The 17,234-nt window shown below is 47.6% G+C and overlaps 1 protein-coding gene across 5 annotated transcripts in view; it reads right to left on the bottom strand.

Annotated features, from left to right (window-relative positions):
* The window catches only part of MFSD2B (MFSD2 lysolipid transporter B, sphingolipid), a 33,021-nt gene extending 16,381 nt beyond the window's left edge, over positions 1–16,640 (bottom strand). For 4 of the 5 annotated variants that reach the window (XR_015948859.1, XM_088665651.1, XM_088665650.1 and 1 more), the window contains exons 1-4: positions 16,482–16,637; positions 13,812–13,937; positions 11,284–11,408; positions 2,160–2,283 (exon numbers count right to left, since the gene is read on the bottom strand). Coding sequence is in view for 4 of the 5 variants with exons in the window: in XM_088665651.1 (XP_088521777.1) it covers positions 2,160–2,283; positions 11,284–11,408; positions 13,812–13,937; positions 16,482–16,550 (444 nt within the window). In the remaining variant the exon portion in view is untranslated. Of the gene's footprint in view, positions 1–2,159; positions 2,284–11,283; positions 11,409–13,811; positions 13,938–16,481 lie in introns of all 5 variants that reach the window. The other variant, XM_035109976.3, reaches the window with a different exon arrangement.
* Between the last annotated feature and the right edge of the window lie 594 nt (positions 16,641–17,234).

Below are 17,234 nucleotides of genomic sequence, written 5' to 3'. Positions count from 1 at the left end.
CTTGTGAAAGTACAGTGGTGCCTCGCTTAACGAACGCCCTGTAAGACGAAATCTTCGCTTAAAGAAAGGATTTTTCTAGCGGAGGTTGTCTCGCTAGATGAATTCGTTTTACAAAAAATTCGTCTAGTGAATCACGGTTTCCCATAGGAATGCATTGAAATTCAATTACAGTGAAACCTCGACTAACGAATAACCCTACTTACGAAAAATTCAACTTACGAATGATGCGAATTGGGGCCCGCTTACGAATTTCTTCGACATCCGAAGGCTGGATCGGGCCCCCGCCTCCACCGCTAGCGGCCTCCTGCCGCCTCGGACGATGGCCCATGGCCAGATCGGGCCCGCCTCCGCCGCTAGCGGCCTCCCTACACCACGGCCGGATCGGGCCCGCCTCCGCCGCTAGCGGCCTTCCTCCACCTCGGCTGCTCGGCCCACGGCCGGATCGGGCCCGCCGATGGCGCTAGCGGCCTCCCGCCTCCTCGGGCGCTCGGCCCACGGCCGGATCGGGCCCGCCGACGGGGCTAGCGGCCTCCCGCTGCCTCGGGCCTTTGGCCCACGGCCGGATTGGGCCCGCCGACGCCGCTAGCGGCCTCCCGCCTCCTCGGGTGCTTGGCCCACGGCCAGATTGGGCCCGCTGCCCGCGCTAGCGGCCTCCCGCTGCCTCGGGCGTTCGGCCCATGGCCGGATCGGGCCCGCCGACGCCACTAGCGGCCTCCCTACGCCACGGCCGGATCGGCGCTGCCGACGCCGCTAGCGGCCTCCCGCCGCCTCAGGCGTTCGGCCCACGGCCGGATCGGGCCCCGCTGACGCCGCTAGCGGCCTCCCGCTGCCTCGGGCGTTTGGCCCACGGCCGGATCGGGCCCCGCCGACGCCGCTTGCGGCCTCCCGTCGCCTCGGCCCACGGCCGGATCGGGCGGCCTCCTGCCACTAGCCGGCCTCCCACCAGATCGCTGCCTCCCCCACTTGGCCTACGGCAGCATCAGGCCCCCGCTGCCACCACTAACCTGCCGCCTCGCTGCCACCCACCCGCGCTCCCTGCACTGAAAGGTACAGTAATGTTTTTGTGCATGCCTTTAAAGTCTAGGCTCCGGAACGAATTAATCCATTCCCAATGCATTCCTATGGGAAACATCGTTTCGACTTATGAATGTTTCTACTTACGAATGTGCATTCGGAACAGATTAAATTCGTAAGTAGAGGTTCCACTGTAATGCGTTCCTATGGGCAAAAAAAAAATAATTCAAAAAAATTTAATGCATTCCTATGGGATTCGCTAGATGAATTTTTCGTTATAAGAATAGAATTAAATCCGTGGAATGAATTAAATTCGTCTAGCGAGGCACCTCTGTACAACGTTTCCAAAGCCTGAATAGGTTCTATGGAGGCATTAAGGAAATGAGTAGAACTGAGCACAAATATGGGTATGTTATAAATAAAATCTGCCCTTATTCCCTTATGGGGACAGAAAGTATAAAACGCTGTGAGACATATTTGTACTGTGCAATGAATAGCATTTCGAGAGGGTGGAGTGCACCTTCATCTTAAAAGAACAACAAAAAGTCACTCTAATGGAGGGCATTGTTGTTTGTTGACCTATTTCCAAACAGATTTATAGCAAGGCAACTGAGTAAATATCTCAGATGAATAAAGAAACACAAACTCATCTCTTACTTCTAAAAGCCCATTGTTGCAGTATAAAGGCTTGAGAATTTTATAGAATTTAACAGCTGTACTGAACCTCAGGCATATATGCTTATATATAAAGTAAGAAAGCCAAACAATCACTGGTGGCTCCCAGCACATACCGTAGTTCTTTGTCTTTGTGACAAATTATTTCACGAATGTTGTCTCATTGATCCAATAGGAACTAGAGTACTGTTTGTATCTTTCCAAGATATGCAAAAAAAAAGCCTTTGTGATGTGGTAGCAGATCTACATTAAAATATGGTGTACAGCAGCTTTCATTAACTGGCCTGCTGAAATCCCTATGTACTTTCCAAATTAATCAAGTTACACTGGAGAGGTGCAGTTCCTCACTTCCTAGCCTCTATGATCAAATAGTTGTCTCGTTCTATATTAGAAATAATTGTGATCTGACGGATGCGATGTCCAGAAGCATCTAATTGCAGAGAAAAGGGTGTCAGTATTGATCAACTTACTGTACTCAATGCCTGGAAAAGGCAGAAGAAAGCCATATACCATATATCTTTTGCTTTTATAACGCTTGGGCAGTACCACAGGAAGAAGTAGGACACAATGAGGAAAGGTGTACAACCCAGTAACCTGGAATAAAAACAATATGGTGAATGCCAAACATACCTATGAACTATTTTGATAGTTAAAAAGCAAAAACTAAAAAGGAGATAAAATCTGTCCAGTTCAAATGCAATACTGTATTGTCTGCACCATCTCACATGTCTATTTTTAAAAATATTCTCTATGGGCATGGTTATTATTATTTCTTTAAATATATTTTATACAGCATCTAACAAGTTTAGTGGCTTAATAAACAATATGATTATTTTTACTACTACTACCTCACTCTGCTTAAGACACAGGAAGGGCTTACTATTGCTCTATTATCTATTAATGTAGACAAACAGCCGTACAAGAGAGGAAAGCCTCTCTATCACTGTCACCTAAATATGGTCCCTCTTTAGTCATCCCTATGTTTTACGATGCTGGAAGCGATTCAGCTGTCATTTATTTAAATGGCAATGACTCCGAGGAAACACAGACCAGCCCTTCAGTAGTAAACATGGTTCTAAAGGCAACCCGTAAAGTGACACTCAGGGCTGATAAGCTGCATGTCATTCAAAGCTTGTGTAAAGCTGGGAGACAGAATCTAGTATATTCTAGCTTTGTTATGTGCAAGTGATGGGCAGATGCAATTAATTCTACAGAGCGTGACCTCTAACTACAGCAGAATTCTCCAGTGTACTTGTAACACAGCCCCTACACAATGTAATTAGATGACCACGGACACTATTAACAAAACCCTGAAACGAACAGACAACACAGATTAATCCTTTCAGAACAGTGCTATCTGCACAGTATTTTCTTATACATTACATGAATGGGACTGGGTATATCAGCTGATGATTTGCAGCAGGGGATTGGCGAGGGGGAGGAAAGAGGTGGAATGCACTAATTCAGTATAATAGCTCTTCCATTCTGCTGTAAGGGATACAAAGGCATTGTTAGAGGCTGGCATGATGGACTGCAAGGAAAGCAGCCATGATGTGGAGCAGGGCACTGAGGTTAGGTCAGTGTGGATCATTAATCCACCACAACAAAGTGTGACAACACAGCATTACCGTATCCCATTCTAGATTTGCCAACCCAGCAATTCACAGGGAAGGCCATGTATTTTACATACATACATAATTTTATTTGTATGCTGCCTTTCCACAGTTCAAGCCATGCTCAAGGCAGCTTACATCATGAAAAAATAATACATAACTACAAAATACAAAACCAAACTGAACAATTTCCACATAAATCACAGCAAAAGATACAAAAAAGGAGCAACAAAAGCAACAACTCCCTCCCCAACAACACCTCAGCTGCCTCAGGCCCTCCCCTCCCAGGTCAGGTGTAAAAAGGCCAGGACTTTGTGGGATGCCCAATTCTCATTTCCAGTAGAAGAGCCAATCTGCCCAGGTAAAATACCTTAAAACATGGGCCAGCATCAAGGATCAGCATGGGTGGCATCTGCCGAGGGCTCACGCTCATGCCACACTCATTTTACAAGGCATTGACTAAACTTCCTTGCTTTGGTCACATTTCATGTGCTATTTTTGCAGAGCTTTTTTTCCAGCTGGAACTTGCTGGAACTCAGTTCCAGCACCTCTCAGGTGGGTGCCTAGAAAAATACCACTAGCTATTTGGATGCAAGTTATATTTAAGAATAAGATGCAACATTTAAAACAAACAACACATAAAACAAATAATCCAATATAAGATTACAGAACAACAACCTACCAATACCAAATAAACACTGATCATGCAGACAGCAGTACTAAATTGAACTAAAGTTGCAATCCTAAACAGGAGTAAGTCCCATTGAACTCAATGAAGCTTGTCTATGAGTAAACAGATACAGTACTGTATAGGTCTTTATCTGGATATAAGTCCTTAGAAACTTACAGCCTAAAGAAAGGCCATGCTTTGTCCACTGAAAAATAAACTGTTGGGGCCTGGCAAGTCTCCTTATCGCATTCTGCAGACTGCATAGGAGCCAGATTCCTAGGGGCTGTGGGGGCTTCGGCCACTGGAATAAAATATTTGAGGGGGATGAGCATTGCCATTCAAATGGTGTGTGTGCACCATGTCATGTGATCAATTGTGTGGACTGGGGCTCACCTGGGACCCTACAATATTTTATTCAAGTTGGCAGCCAGTAGTATCAGGAGCAAGGCCTCAGAGACTAAGTGGAGAGTGCAGGGAGGAAGATATATAAGGCGATGTTCCTTAAATACCAGGTTCCAAGCCATCTAGGGCTCTAAAAGTTCAAAACAGCACCTTGAATTGAGGTTGCAGTTACAACAGAGCTAATAGTGGGAAGGGAAGAATGAGAACATGTTTTTCTTGCCTCTCTCAGTTTGTTATTTCAAGACAGGGAAATACTAAGACAGAACCCTTCTCCCTGATTTCCCCCCAGTTGCATGTGTGAGAAGTTAAACTCAGGGCACATACACGCTGCAGGGTACTGTGCATTCAGCGCTAGATGGAAGTGACATTTGGGAGTGCTACACACACAATGCCATCCCCATTTCGTCCCTGCCCCACACTATTTGTCAATCTAAAGTGCAATCTACTAGAAGAGTTGTAATCCACTCTGTGCTGAGAATGCACTTCTCAAGCGCTTGGTGCATACATGTGCAGCCTTGCATCACTCCCATGTTCAACCACTCTATGAATGAAACAGGCAAAATAGGAAGCGGTATAGTAACTTAGTCACCTCTGTGTATTGATACAGTGGAACCTCGTGTTACGTACTGAAATATACTCGGAGTCAAGAGTGAATTTCATGCTCTTTATTCAGCTCATAGTCATCAAGGAGGAGAAGAGAAGACGAATGGCTCTTTTCCCAAAACCATCTGCTTATATACATTATTTACACAATGGGCCTTGCGTGATTGGCTACTTCAGGGCTACACCTGTGGGCCAATTATATTGTGGATTGACTTTTGCCTGCAGCCTGATTGGCTGCTCCTACAGGCCAATCAGGTAGCAGATTCACTTCTGCCAGCCGCCTGATTGGCTGCTCCAGCAGGCCAATCAGGTTGCGGATTCACTTCCACCTGGAGTTGGATTGGGTAGCTCCCGCTGATTCTGAATCCTATTGTTCTAGGATTCAGCTCAGTACATAACACCCCTCCCCTCTAAGTTCCAGTCCTGCCCGGGAAGTTGCATTCGTAGTCCCCAAGGTCTGCTGGCCGCCTCCGTGTGCGTTGCGGCCTGGGGTGTTCCTTGGTCAGGGGTTCTGGTTCTGGCTCGTGTTCCGAGGCTGCTGGCTGTGCCGGGGCTGTCTGGTCTGGCGCCACTGAACCACTAGGTTGTAGCTCTGGTTCCGGTGTCCTTCCAGCCTCGGGGCGCCCCTCTGTGCCTACTGCTTCTGCTTCCTCTGCCCACCCCTCTCGCTCTACAGGCCTCACTGCCCTGCTGTCCCCTTGGGACCCCTCTGTCCCGCTCTCCTCCCGGGTTCCTCCTGGGAATCGTCGCCGTATCTGGTCGCAGTGGCGGCGCCAACATTGCCCCCCTTCCGTTAGTACCTCGTACGACACGGGACCAGTCACCTTGGTGACTGTGGCGGGTACCCATGCTGGGCCTGCCCCAAAATTCTTTGCATACACTGGGTCCTGGGCCACAAATGTCCGGGGGTTCCTGCCTTTCCCCACCACTACCTCATCCTGAGCTCTGTCGGGGTGAAGTCGGTCCAGTCTAGTTGCAAGGCGCCGGCCCATTAGTAATTCAGCTGGGCTCCGGCCCGTCGTTGTGCTTGGGGTGCTGTGCTGTGCTAGAAGAAATGCGGCAAGGCGGTATTCCCAGTCCCCTTGTGTCATGCGGCGGAGGCTGTCCTTGGTGGTCCGCACCATGCGCTCCGCTTGGCCATTGGTGGCAGGGTGGAATGGTGCTGAGCGGATGTGGCGGATGGCGTTCTGCGCTGTGAAGGTCTGGAACTCCTCTGACGTGAATGCGGTTCCATTGTCCGAGACGAGGGTGTCAGGGAGCCCGTGGGTCGCAAACAGCTTACGTAGTACCCGGATGGCTGCCGCCGTAGAAGTGGATGGTACCAGTGCGACCTCCAGCCATTTGGTGTAGGAATCCACCACTATGAAGAATGTTTTTCCCTGGAAGGGGCCAGCGAAGTCCACGTGCAAGCGTGACCATGGATGTCGGGCGGACTCCCAGGGCTGGACTGGGGCCCTTGGGGGATCCGGGCGGGATTCTTGGCAGGTCTGGCAGTGTTGGACCCAGGCCTCTATCTCTCTGTCAATCCCCGGCCACCACACATAACTCCTGGCAAGGGCCTTCATCCTCACTACCCCTGGGTGTGTCTCGTGTAGGGCTGTGAGGACCCTTTTGCGGAGGGGCTGGGGAACAACAACCCTGCTTCCCCATAACAGGCACCCCTTGTGGGCCGACAGTTCATGTTTGCGGTTTGTGTAGCCAGCGAATTCTGGCCCGGGGCTGCTGCTGGGCCATCCTCGCCACACCCAGTCCAGGACCCGGGAGATGACCCTATCTTTTGTGGAATGGTGCGCAACTTCTTGTGCCTGAATGGGTCGGTCGGGAAGCAGCTCCAGGGTCATAACCTCTTGCGCAGGCGCTGGGTCGGGGCCTGTTTCTGGTAGTGGTAGCCTGCTGAGGGCGTCTGCGTGGCCCATCGCCTTCCCAGGGCGGTGGATTAGTGCATACTGGTAGCCGGCAAGGAAAATTGACCACCTGAGGACACGTGGAGACAACACTTGGGGGGTCTGCTTCTCAGGGGCAAACAGGCCAAGCAACGGCTTGTGGTCAGTCACTATGGTAAAGGGCCGCCCGTACAAGAAATCATGGAATTTTTTTACGCCCTTCACGATTGCCAGACCCTCCTTGTCAATCTGTGAGTAGTTTCGTTCGGCTGCAGCAAGCGTCTGGGAGAAGTATGCCACCGGCACCTCTCTTCCATCCGGGAGTTGGTGTCCCAGGACAGCGCCGATGCCATAGGGAGAGGCGTCGCATGCCAGCACCACTGGCAGCCTCTCGTCGAAGTGTGCTAAGACCGAGTTCGAGACGAGCAAGTCCTTGACTGCCTGGAATGCGGCCCTTTGTCGCTGGCCCCACACCCAAGGGGCCCTTTTATCTAGGAGTCTGTGTAGGGGCTCCGCTACCGCTGCCTTATGGGGAAGGAAGGCATGGTAAAAGTTCAATAGTCCCAAGAATGACTGAAGTTCGGGCTTGCTCTTGGGCGCTGGGGCCTCACAAATGGCCCGTACCTTGTCACCGGTTGGATGGACCCCTTCTGCGTCCACCTTAAATCCCAGAAAGTCCACCTGTGGCACTCCCAGTAAACACTTTTCCCGCTTCACCTTGAGGCCCGCCGTCTGGAAACGGTGCAGGACGGAGCGGAGGCGGTCCTCAAATTCCTCTGGTGTGGGCCCGGCGATCAGTACATCATCGAAGAAGGGGGTGACACCAGGAATCCCTTTAAGGAGAGAGTCCATTAGATTCTGGAATATGCCTGGTGCCACGCTAACGCCAAATTGCAGCCGCTTTACTCTGAATGCCCCTCTGTGCGTCACAATCGTCTGAGCCTCTGCTGTGGCTTCGTCCACAGGCAACTGTTGATACGCTTGGGCCAAGTCCAGTTTGCCAAAGATTTTTGACCCAGCCAGGGTGGCGAGGACATGGCTGACCACTGGCACTGGGTATGCATGGGCCGTGAGAGCCTTGTTTATGGTGCATTTGTAGTCTGCACAGATGCGGACCGAACCGTTAGGCTTGACAGGTGTGACAATTGGAGTTTCCCAGGGGGCGTTGGGCACCGGCTCCAGCACTCCTTGCTCCACGAGCCGGTCCAATTCCTCGTCTATGCGGGGTTTCAGGGCAAACGGGACCCGGCGGGCCTTGTGCCTGATGGGTCGTACAGCGGGGTCTAGCTGTAGGGCAATGGGGGGTCCTGTATATCGTCCCAATGCCCCATCGAAAACCCCTGGAAACTCTTTGCATATGGCGTCCACGTCCACTTGTAAGCTAGTGCGGTTCACCCCGGTAACGGCTAGCCCCAGAGGTCCAAACCATGCCAGTCCCAGTAAGCTAACGTAGGGGCCCTTAACTACCAGCAAGTCCAATTGTTGCTTTCGCCCTCGATATTGCACCCTGAAGGTCCCCACCCCCATAGTAGGGACCTTACGTTTCTGGAAGTCCCGGAGGGTGAATGGGGCCGGCCTTAGTTTGGGACCCCCATTAGGGCACAGTTCCCTTAATGTTCGGGCCGAGATTATGGATAGAGTTGAACCCGTGTCCAGCTCCATGCGGCATGGGGCTCCCTCTATCTGTACCTCTATATAAATTTTCTCTGTGCTGGGATGGGGCAACTGGAATACCTGGTAGTCCGTGATCTCCGTCGAGTTGCCTTGGTGCATGGTGCCGTGTGACCTGAGGCTCCTGGGTCGGTCATCTGATGCTTGTCGACGGGTGAGTCGAGCCCGACACACCCGGGCGATGTGTCCCAATTTTCTGCACCGCCTGCACTCTGCGTTGCGGAAACGACAGGTCCTCCTCTCGTGGTTCTCCCCGCAGCTTGCACAGTTCCCTCCTTCTCGTCGAGGCTGCTGTGGTGTGTGTGCTGCTTGAGTGCGCCGCTGTACTCGGTGTACTTCCTCCCTGTCAGATTCGGATTCGTCGGTGAGGTCTTCGTGGTAGACCCTCGGCTGGGATGGCGGGGCCGGTCGTGCCTCTTGCGTTGACCTCTCGGCGGCTTCGGTTGCCAGGGCTTCCTCCAGAGCAATCTGGAACGTGAGGTCTTTTTTGGCGTAGAGGCGTCGTTGCAACATCTCGTCCCTCAGGCCACCGACGAGGCGGTCACGAAGCATGTTCTCCAATTCTGAGAAGTTGCATAACCGGGCGGCTTGGCGGAGGGAGGTCACAAACCCAGTTATGGTTTCCCCCGGGGCTTGCCGTTTTGAGCCCGGGCGATTTCAAACGTTTCCTCTCCACAGACGCTGAAGAATGTCGCCCTCTTCATGGCATCGTTGGTGACTTCTTTCGCTTGCAGGAGGAAGTTGAAACGGGCGGCGTACCCTTCCCAGTCTCCTGATGCTGGTTTGAATGGCGAGAAGCTGCTGTCGGTTGCCATTCTGGGTTCCTTGGGTCCTGGAGCTGAAGCCTGGATGCACGGTGCGATGCAGCGGTGCAGCAGGTGGCGGTGCTGCGGTGCAGTGCGTGGTGGCGGTCAGCTCAGCAGGATCCCACCCTCGTCGCCAGTGAAATATACTCGGAGTCAAGAGTGAATTTCATGCTCTTTATTCAGCTCATAGTCATCAAGGAGGAGAAGAGAAGACGAATGGCTCTTTTCCCAAAACCATCTGCTTATATACATTATTTACACAATGGGCCTTGCGTGATTGGCTACTTCAGGGCTACACCTGTGGGCCAATTATATTGTGGATTGACTTTTGCCTGCAGCCTGATTGGCTGCTCCTACAGGCCAATCAGGTAGCAGATTCACTTCTGCCAGCCGCCTGATTGGCTGCTCCAGCAGGCCAATCAGGTTGCGGATTCACTTCCACCTGGAGTTGGATTGGGTAGCTCCCGCTGATTCTGAATCCTATTGTTCTAGGATTCAGCTCAGTACATAACACGTACCATCCTCCTTGTGAACACTTCAGGTTATGAGCTCCGCTAACCTGGAAGTAGATGCTGCCGGTTGAGAACTTTGCCCTGAGATGCGAGCGAAAGTTGTGCGCCAGCGGCGCTGGCAGCGGGAGGCGCCATTAGCGAAAGCGCACCTCGTGTTAAGAATGGTTTCGGCTCAAGAACAGACCTCCGGAACGAATTAAGTTCGTAACCGGAGGTACCACTGTATATATATCCTCTGCATATCATCATACCTGTTTCCAGGCTTCGTCTTTCAAAAGACTGTGAAAAATACACATATTTTTTAAAAGTCTATGGAAACTATAATTGAAGGAAGGGGAAAAGAGAACACTATTGTCCTACGCTAGTTTGAAAACATGCCCACCTGTGTACAGTCAGCGTGGCTACTTTCAGATGATTTTATTGCACAAAGGTGTATACAATGACACACACACCGTACAATAACATAATGTAATATAGGCTACAAAGAGCTAAATTTCATGATGGCTCTGTTTAGTTCAGCTAAATTTTTGTGGTTCAAAAGCGACAAAGAAAATTTGTAAAAGTTTGCAGATGTCTAAGAAGCTGCTGTGCCTTTGTAATGATCATATGTAATATTTAATACAATTCAATTTTATCCAGCACTAGAAAAGCTTCCTACAAATGGGAAGGTAGTTTACCAGGAAAGGAAGAAATTCCCCCCTTATCCCATTCCAAACCTTGAGTAAGCTAGAAGTGTTATCAGTGTTGCAGCATCTGTTTCCTGTCAGGGCCTCATATATTTAACATGCTCTCGGCTCTGGTGAATTTGTCTAAGCAGAGATAAACTGGACACATCTATTTTGGCAAGACACCACCCTTCCCACAACATGCCTCTTGCCGATACAGTATATGCTTTGCTCTATAGAATGCAAATGTGGAGGTTTCAGAGTTTAATCTACAAGTCCATTTTCTAACTTATTCTCAGTCTGAAATCTAGAAAGAAAACGTTTTTTATTTTTTCCTTCCTTTTCCCTTGGCCATGACTGGATTGTTTTGTTTTAAGCTTGCAGCCTTGCACCTCTTCCTATCTGAGCAAGCTTGTTTAAAAAAGAACCTGGAACTAATACAATTTCCCCAGGGGCAAAAAGAAATGTGCAAGAGTTAGTTTGTCCTGCAAGAGGCTCATAAGAATGAGCGTAGCCAGTGTAAAAGGTACTGTAGATGAATGCCAAACTTCAGCAACGATGGCAAGTACCTGGCCACCAATTGCTTCTATGCAGTGTACTTTTCCTTTTGCAAATGTGGAAAATGGATAGGTTTTACAAGAACATGTTCATAAAAATCAATTGTCTTAGGGACTGGGCAGGCATGCATGTAGCATACAGTACATAGGAAAATATGTTATTATAAGCAATCAGCAAAGAAGAAAATAAACTAGACTACTAGCTTGCTTACCAAGGCATAAGTAGGCCAATTTTGGTCCGTTTGCTTTTACTAATAAGATAGCCGGCAATAGGGTCTGCTGCTGCCCCCCATGTTTTGCCAATAAAAAGCACCAAAGAAGTATGAAATGGAGTAATCTGAAAAACAAAAAAGGACACCTGCGTTAAGAAAGGCGTAACTATTACAAGAATCAGAGAGCACAAAATAACTCTCCAAAAATGTATTTCAATGCATTATATAAAAGCAACACCCCGAAAATAAGACATAGTGATAGGCGCAGCAGCAATGCCAGCCGCGGCAGGAGGAAAAAATTAAGACATCCCCTGAAAATAAGACATAGCGTGTGTTTTTTTGAGGAAATATAAATATAAGACGGTGTCTTATTTTCGGAGAAACAAGGTATTCTGTTGCTAGAGGTTTCATTTGTGCTACTGCTAGTTGATTTTACTATATATTTTGGCATAATTCTAGTTGTATGGAAGCTTGATTATATTTTAAGAAAAGTGAGATAGAAGAGTAAATAAACATGGGCACAACACCACATGGTGGTTGCTACTGAAGGCATCAAATAGATGACTCTCCATCATCAGTGAGGAATAGCAAGCTAGCACTATGCTGCTAATGAACAAAATAGCACAGTGATCCATAATCTGTGCTCCATGGACAGCTTTCAGATGGTCTGTGAAATAACACCCAAAATAAAGAGGTAAATTAAGGCATTTCCAGAGCAAACAATGACAAATCGCTGTGGTTAAATCACTGAGCCTAGGGCTTGCTGATCAGAAGGTCGGCGGTTCGAATCCCTGTGACGGGGTGAGCTCCCGTTGCTTGGTCCCAGCTCCTGCCAACCTAGCAGTTCGAAAGCACGTCAAAATGCAAGTAGATAAATAGGAACCGCTACAGCGGGAAGGTAAACGGTGTTTCCATGTGCTGCTCTGGTTTGCCAGAAGCAGCTTTGTCATGCTGGCCACATGACCGGAAGCTATACGCCGGCTCCCTCGGCCAATAATGCGAGATGAGCGCGCAACCCCAGAGTCGGTCACGACTGGACCTAATGGTCAGGGGTCCCTTTACCTTTACCTTAGCTAGTGACTGGGCAGTGATAGAGTCATTAATGTTCTGTCACTGAAATTCTGTCAGGCAAGAAGTTACTACTCAAAGTTCTTCTCCACCTCCAATGCACAGCTTCACTTCAAAGAAATTGTGTCACAACCCAGAAGACTTTCAGGAAGTTTTCTACATAATGTATGCAATTACGGTGGTCTTCAAAGGATAGTCCTGATCTATTATAATAGCACTGTTAAGAATCAGTACAACACAGCATTTGAGGGCTGATGCAGACATTTTCAGAGCAGTGCAAGGGGTGTTCCTATATGGCTTCATTCTGGCCACATCTATATGCTGTAATCATGTGGCTCACGCAACTGGGGAAAAACCAGGAGTAGACAGCAGTTTACATGACAATCACTCATTTGACCATTTAATCACAAATCTGTCCAAAGGTCTGAACTGGCATTGGGAGTAGAATCAAGCTCTCCTGTGGAGACAGCCGCCACTTCAAATGATTTGAACTTTACATTTTAAACTTTACATCTTAAATGAACCTCCACCACGTGGCTGTTATGTGAGCAACGGTCCATAGAAAGAGTTAAACAAAAATTCACAAAACTGTACACAGGTACGTGAATTATCCAATTCCATCTACAAGCTGTGAGACATATTTGTGCAAGTGCACTCAGGAGACATGGCTTGGGGGACCCATGTCAGCTGAGCATGCTTAACCAACCCATAGTCCTAAACAGATTACCGGAGGTTTGGGCCGACGAGAAATGGCATCTTGGGACTGTTCAGGGGGTGGAGGAGAGGAAGACAGGCTGGTTCACCATCACTTTGCTACCTAAATGATTTTGGGGGAGGAAGTGGGGATTTGGCTCCTCCTCTAACCATCAGTTTATTGTGGGATGTGAGGCAAACATCCTTCACGCTCTTTTCCTCCCATTCAACAATCCTTTGATGGCTCCCACTCATTAGTAAGTCTTATTACTCCTAACAAGTTCAGCAAGTGCTTCCACAAATTCTCCTAACTGGGGATGTGTAAGAGCAAAGAGAGCTGTTTATAAGCTCAATTATCTCAATGTTATTAATTTTTATTTTATTTTTAAATAACACCCTATATTCACAGGTCTCAGTGTGGTTCACAAGATAAAATCACGATATAAAAACACAAAATACATAATAAAAATTAAAACCACCACCACCACAGTCCAATAATCCCCCACATCACATTTTAAAAGGGTATTGGATGTCAATCAGCCTGGTTAAAGAGGAACATGTTTACCTGGTGCAAAAAAAAAGTACAATGAAGGCACCAGCCTAACCTCCCTAGGGAGAACATTCTGCAAATGGGGAGCCACTGCAGAAAAGGCCTCTTCTTGTGTTGCCATCCTCCAGACCTTTCGTGAATACCAAGTTGACACACACATGACACTGACAAGGGTGACATTCTCTAACTTGTGCCTGTAGCTTACAAAACTACTTACCATTGCTACATCTAAGAGAAAGATTTGCAGAAAGAAAGAGGTGGCACTGCTAGCAGCCTGGTTTGGAGCACCTCCAATGCCGTAGCACAATTTGCTGCACACCGAGAGCTTGTCTTCATTCCTGAGCTGAAAAGGTGAAAAGACAGGCCAAGATCAAGTAGAGAAACAGTGTTGATCAAATTTCAGAAAGTTATGGATAGATTCCAACTGCTTGCTTGCTTCCTTCCTCTCTCTCTCTCTCTCAACAGAATGTATCTGCTCACCTAAAAAATAATTGACAGAGAAACAATAGGTCTGAATCACTTTTAATTAGGAGCCCACAAATATGGTTGCCATGGCGATCAACTGTGCACTGCAGCCCCTAGCCATAAGAAGGAATTTGTCTGCCCTTTTTTGTTTGTAAGGAAAATGTTTAAAATAAATTTGCCAGACCAGACTCTCCTACTGTCACTAATCCCACCACACCCATTTCCGTGTCACCCCTCACTGAACAGAAGCAACACTGTTTTCAAACAGGTTTTTTTTTTAAAAAAATAAAATAGTGACAATTGCAAACCCTAATGCATATATTTAGTTTGTGTGTTTTTGAAACAATGTTAACAAGGAACTATACATAGACGGGCATATTTTCAGCTATTTTCAGATTTTCAAAATCTGCCAGTCAAATAAATATCCACCCAGTCCCATGTTGTTGCTGTTTCATTATCAGAAAGGAACAGGATTGAACCTGGTTCAATCAAATAAGTTTGAAAAGAATGAAAAAGAACTACAAAACATGGGACTCAGAGATAAAACTACAGGCTGGCGTCATCAATGAGAAATGAGCACTGGCAATTTTGACAAACTCTCTGAAATTATCTTGTGAGCATTAGTCGGATTCATGCTTTCCAACCTTCTAAAATTCAACCATTTTCCATTCATGTACTTGTTGGAATCCACAGAATTTCCAGTGTTCCATTCCTTCCTTGCCTTTATTTATCAATGCATTAACTAAGTGGTTCTCAAACTTTTTTCTCTGGGCCACCCTTTTAGAATAAAAAAATTGCTTGCAGTTTTTTTATTGACAAGAAATAAATTGGAAAACAACTAGGAATGATGCTCTTGATGCATTCAGTAATACAGTACTTCATGGCAGACAACACTCCTGGAATTGTACTACTTCAGGGACAACGCTTTTCCAGGTACTATACCTAGTATTCAGTGCTGCTAAAAAAATATTGAATCACACCTGCTGTACCCAGCTCCTTCCTTCTCTGAACAGTGAAAACAGGAGGGAGTAATAGGCAACAGGACACATTGGCGGTGGGGAGAAAACATACATAATTGTATCTGAGTTAGTTTTTTGGACAGTTAGTCCAAGGACAGTTCTTGGACTGTATAGTTGTACCTTGGACCTCAAACGCCTTGGCTCCCGAACAAATCGGCTCCCGAACAATTGAAACCCAGAAGTTTTCGAACGATTTTCAGAAGCTGAATGCCACGGCTTCCGATTGGCTGCAGGACACTTCTGCAGCCAATCGGAAGCCGTGCCTTGGTTTTCAGACGGTTCCAGAAGTCAAACAGACTCCAAGAATGTGTTCTGTTCGAGAACCAAGGTATGACTGTAATTTGCTTTAAGGATTATTTTGAATCAAAAAGTGGGGTAAAGTTAATTCTGAATATTGCACTGTAAGCAAAGTGCAGGTTTTGTACTGCAAGACTTTTTCTTCACACTCTCTCACCTACTCATTGAATGAAAGCAAGACATAAAAGCCACTCGCTCTCTTTGTCCCACCTTCTTCTTCTTCACCTTTACTTTTCTCTAAATTTGCAGGGGTTTGGATTATGAGTGTGTGGTTTATCATAGAAGAATAGGCAATTCTGTAGTGTAGATGCATATTGTTTGTATTGCAACGTTAAACCAAAAAAATCAAATAAGGTTTACATTTTCAAAACAGACACCTGTCTATAATTTTTGCAATTAATTTAATTTACATAATGCAGTATTTTAAATTCAACTGGAGTTTCAGGCGGTGTGAGATTCTTGTTTTGTTCATTCTTATTCTCTCTACTGTACTCAGAAAAACCTTACGCAGCCTTCACAACAGGTTAGCTACCACTTCATAAATCAGTTGTTTCACATTGATGGTAAAAAAAAAGGTTTCCCCACTCCTGCTCTTTCCTTACACGTTTTGAGTGAGAAGAAAAGCTATATTATTATTATTATTATTATTATTATTATTATTATTAACCTTCATCCGTAGATGTCAGAGTGGTTCAGAGCATTTTGAATACCCAACCAAAAAGTCAATTACTACTTCTGGCTTAATTTAAACTTGAGGTTGTGATCTTCAGAATGACACATGAAGCTATATTTTTGTGAAGAGAGAGATGTGGGAAATTTATTATTATTATTATTATTATTATTATTATTATTATTATTATTAGGCCTGCCTTTCTCCAGTCGGTTTACGGATTAAACAAAAACAAGTCTTGCCACCGGGTTAAATTAAGTAAAAGCGCTTTATGGTGAGACTTCGCGCCGGTGTCCCCTGCCTCGACGTGGGTTTTCTTTTCCGAGGGAAGGACGAGCGCAGGCAGCCAAACGGAGCTCTCCCCTCGGGGCGTCCCGGCTAGGCGAGGGAGCCGGGACGCCGCTCCGTGTGGAAGGAGGGAACTTTCTGGACTCACCTGTTCGTCGCAAGCCCCCTCCAGGCTCGGCTGGGGCAGCAGCGCGCCGCTACTTCTCGCGGCGGCCATCGCTGCTGCTGCTGCTGCGGCAACGGCAGCCCTTCGACAGCGGAGCCCTGCGGGAGCTGGCTCGCCCAGGGGCGGGGCCGCCCGCCCGGCGCTCTAGCTTCCTTCGCCCGGGCAGGGAGAGAAGCGGCCCACGGGGTGCCCCCTCGCCGCTCAGCATCGACCCAGAAGAACTGCCGCCGCCGCCGGCCAAGTTGGTTTCCCCGACACCCGTGAGGCGCGCGTCCCTTTCTCGCCCCCTCCAGTTCCTCAGACCCCACCCGGTGCTCAAAAAAAGCCTCCGTGTAACTCAGTCTGCAACCCCTAAGTGCTCCCTGCTTCCGTGAACCGCCCTGAGACCTCCGGGGTATAGGGAGGTATGTAAGTTCAATCAATCAATAACCCATTGAATGCTGTGGGGCTCTTTTCCGCGCCCAACGTATGAATAGAGTTTAGACATCTGCCTGCGTGTTTCCACACGGATGAACTGCCTCAATTCCGTGCTCACGCGTCGGTTCCTCTGTTGTGGACTTAGGCCACATCCGTTGGCTTCCTTTTTTTAAAAAAAAATTTTTTATTAAGTTTTCTGTTTTACAGTTTAAAATACCCATTTTACATTCTTAAAATATCAATGGCGTCCCTTCTTCTCTTTCCATGGTTCATTTTAGATATCATAAATCCCAGCGTGTTTTACAAAAACTATGCCAT

The sequence above is a fragment of the Zootoca vivipara genome, chromosome 3, assembly GCF_965207765.1.
Source record: "Zootoca vivipara chromosome 3, rZooViv2.hap1.1, whole genome shotgun sequence".
Classification (NCBI taxonomy): Eukaryota; Metazoa; Chordata; class Lepidosauria; order Squamata; family Lacertidae; genus Zootoca; species Zootoca vivipara.
The sequence above is the reverse complement of the archived record's forward strand: the minus strand, read 5'-3'. Positions and strand labels throughout refer to the sequence as shown.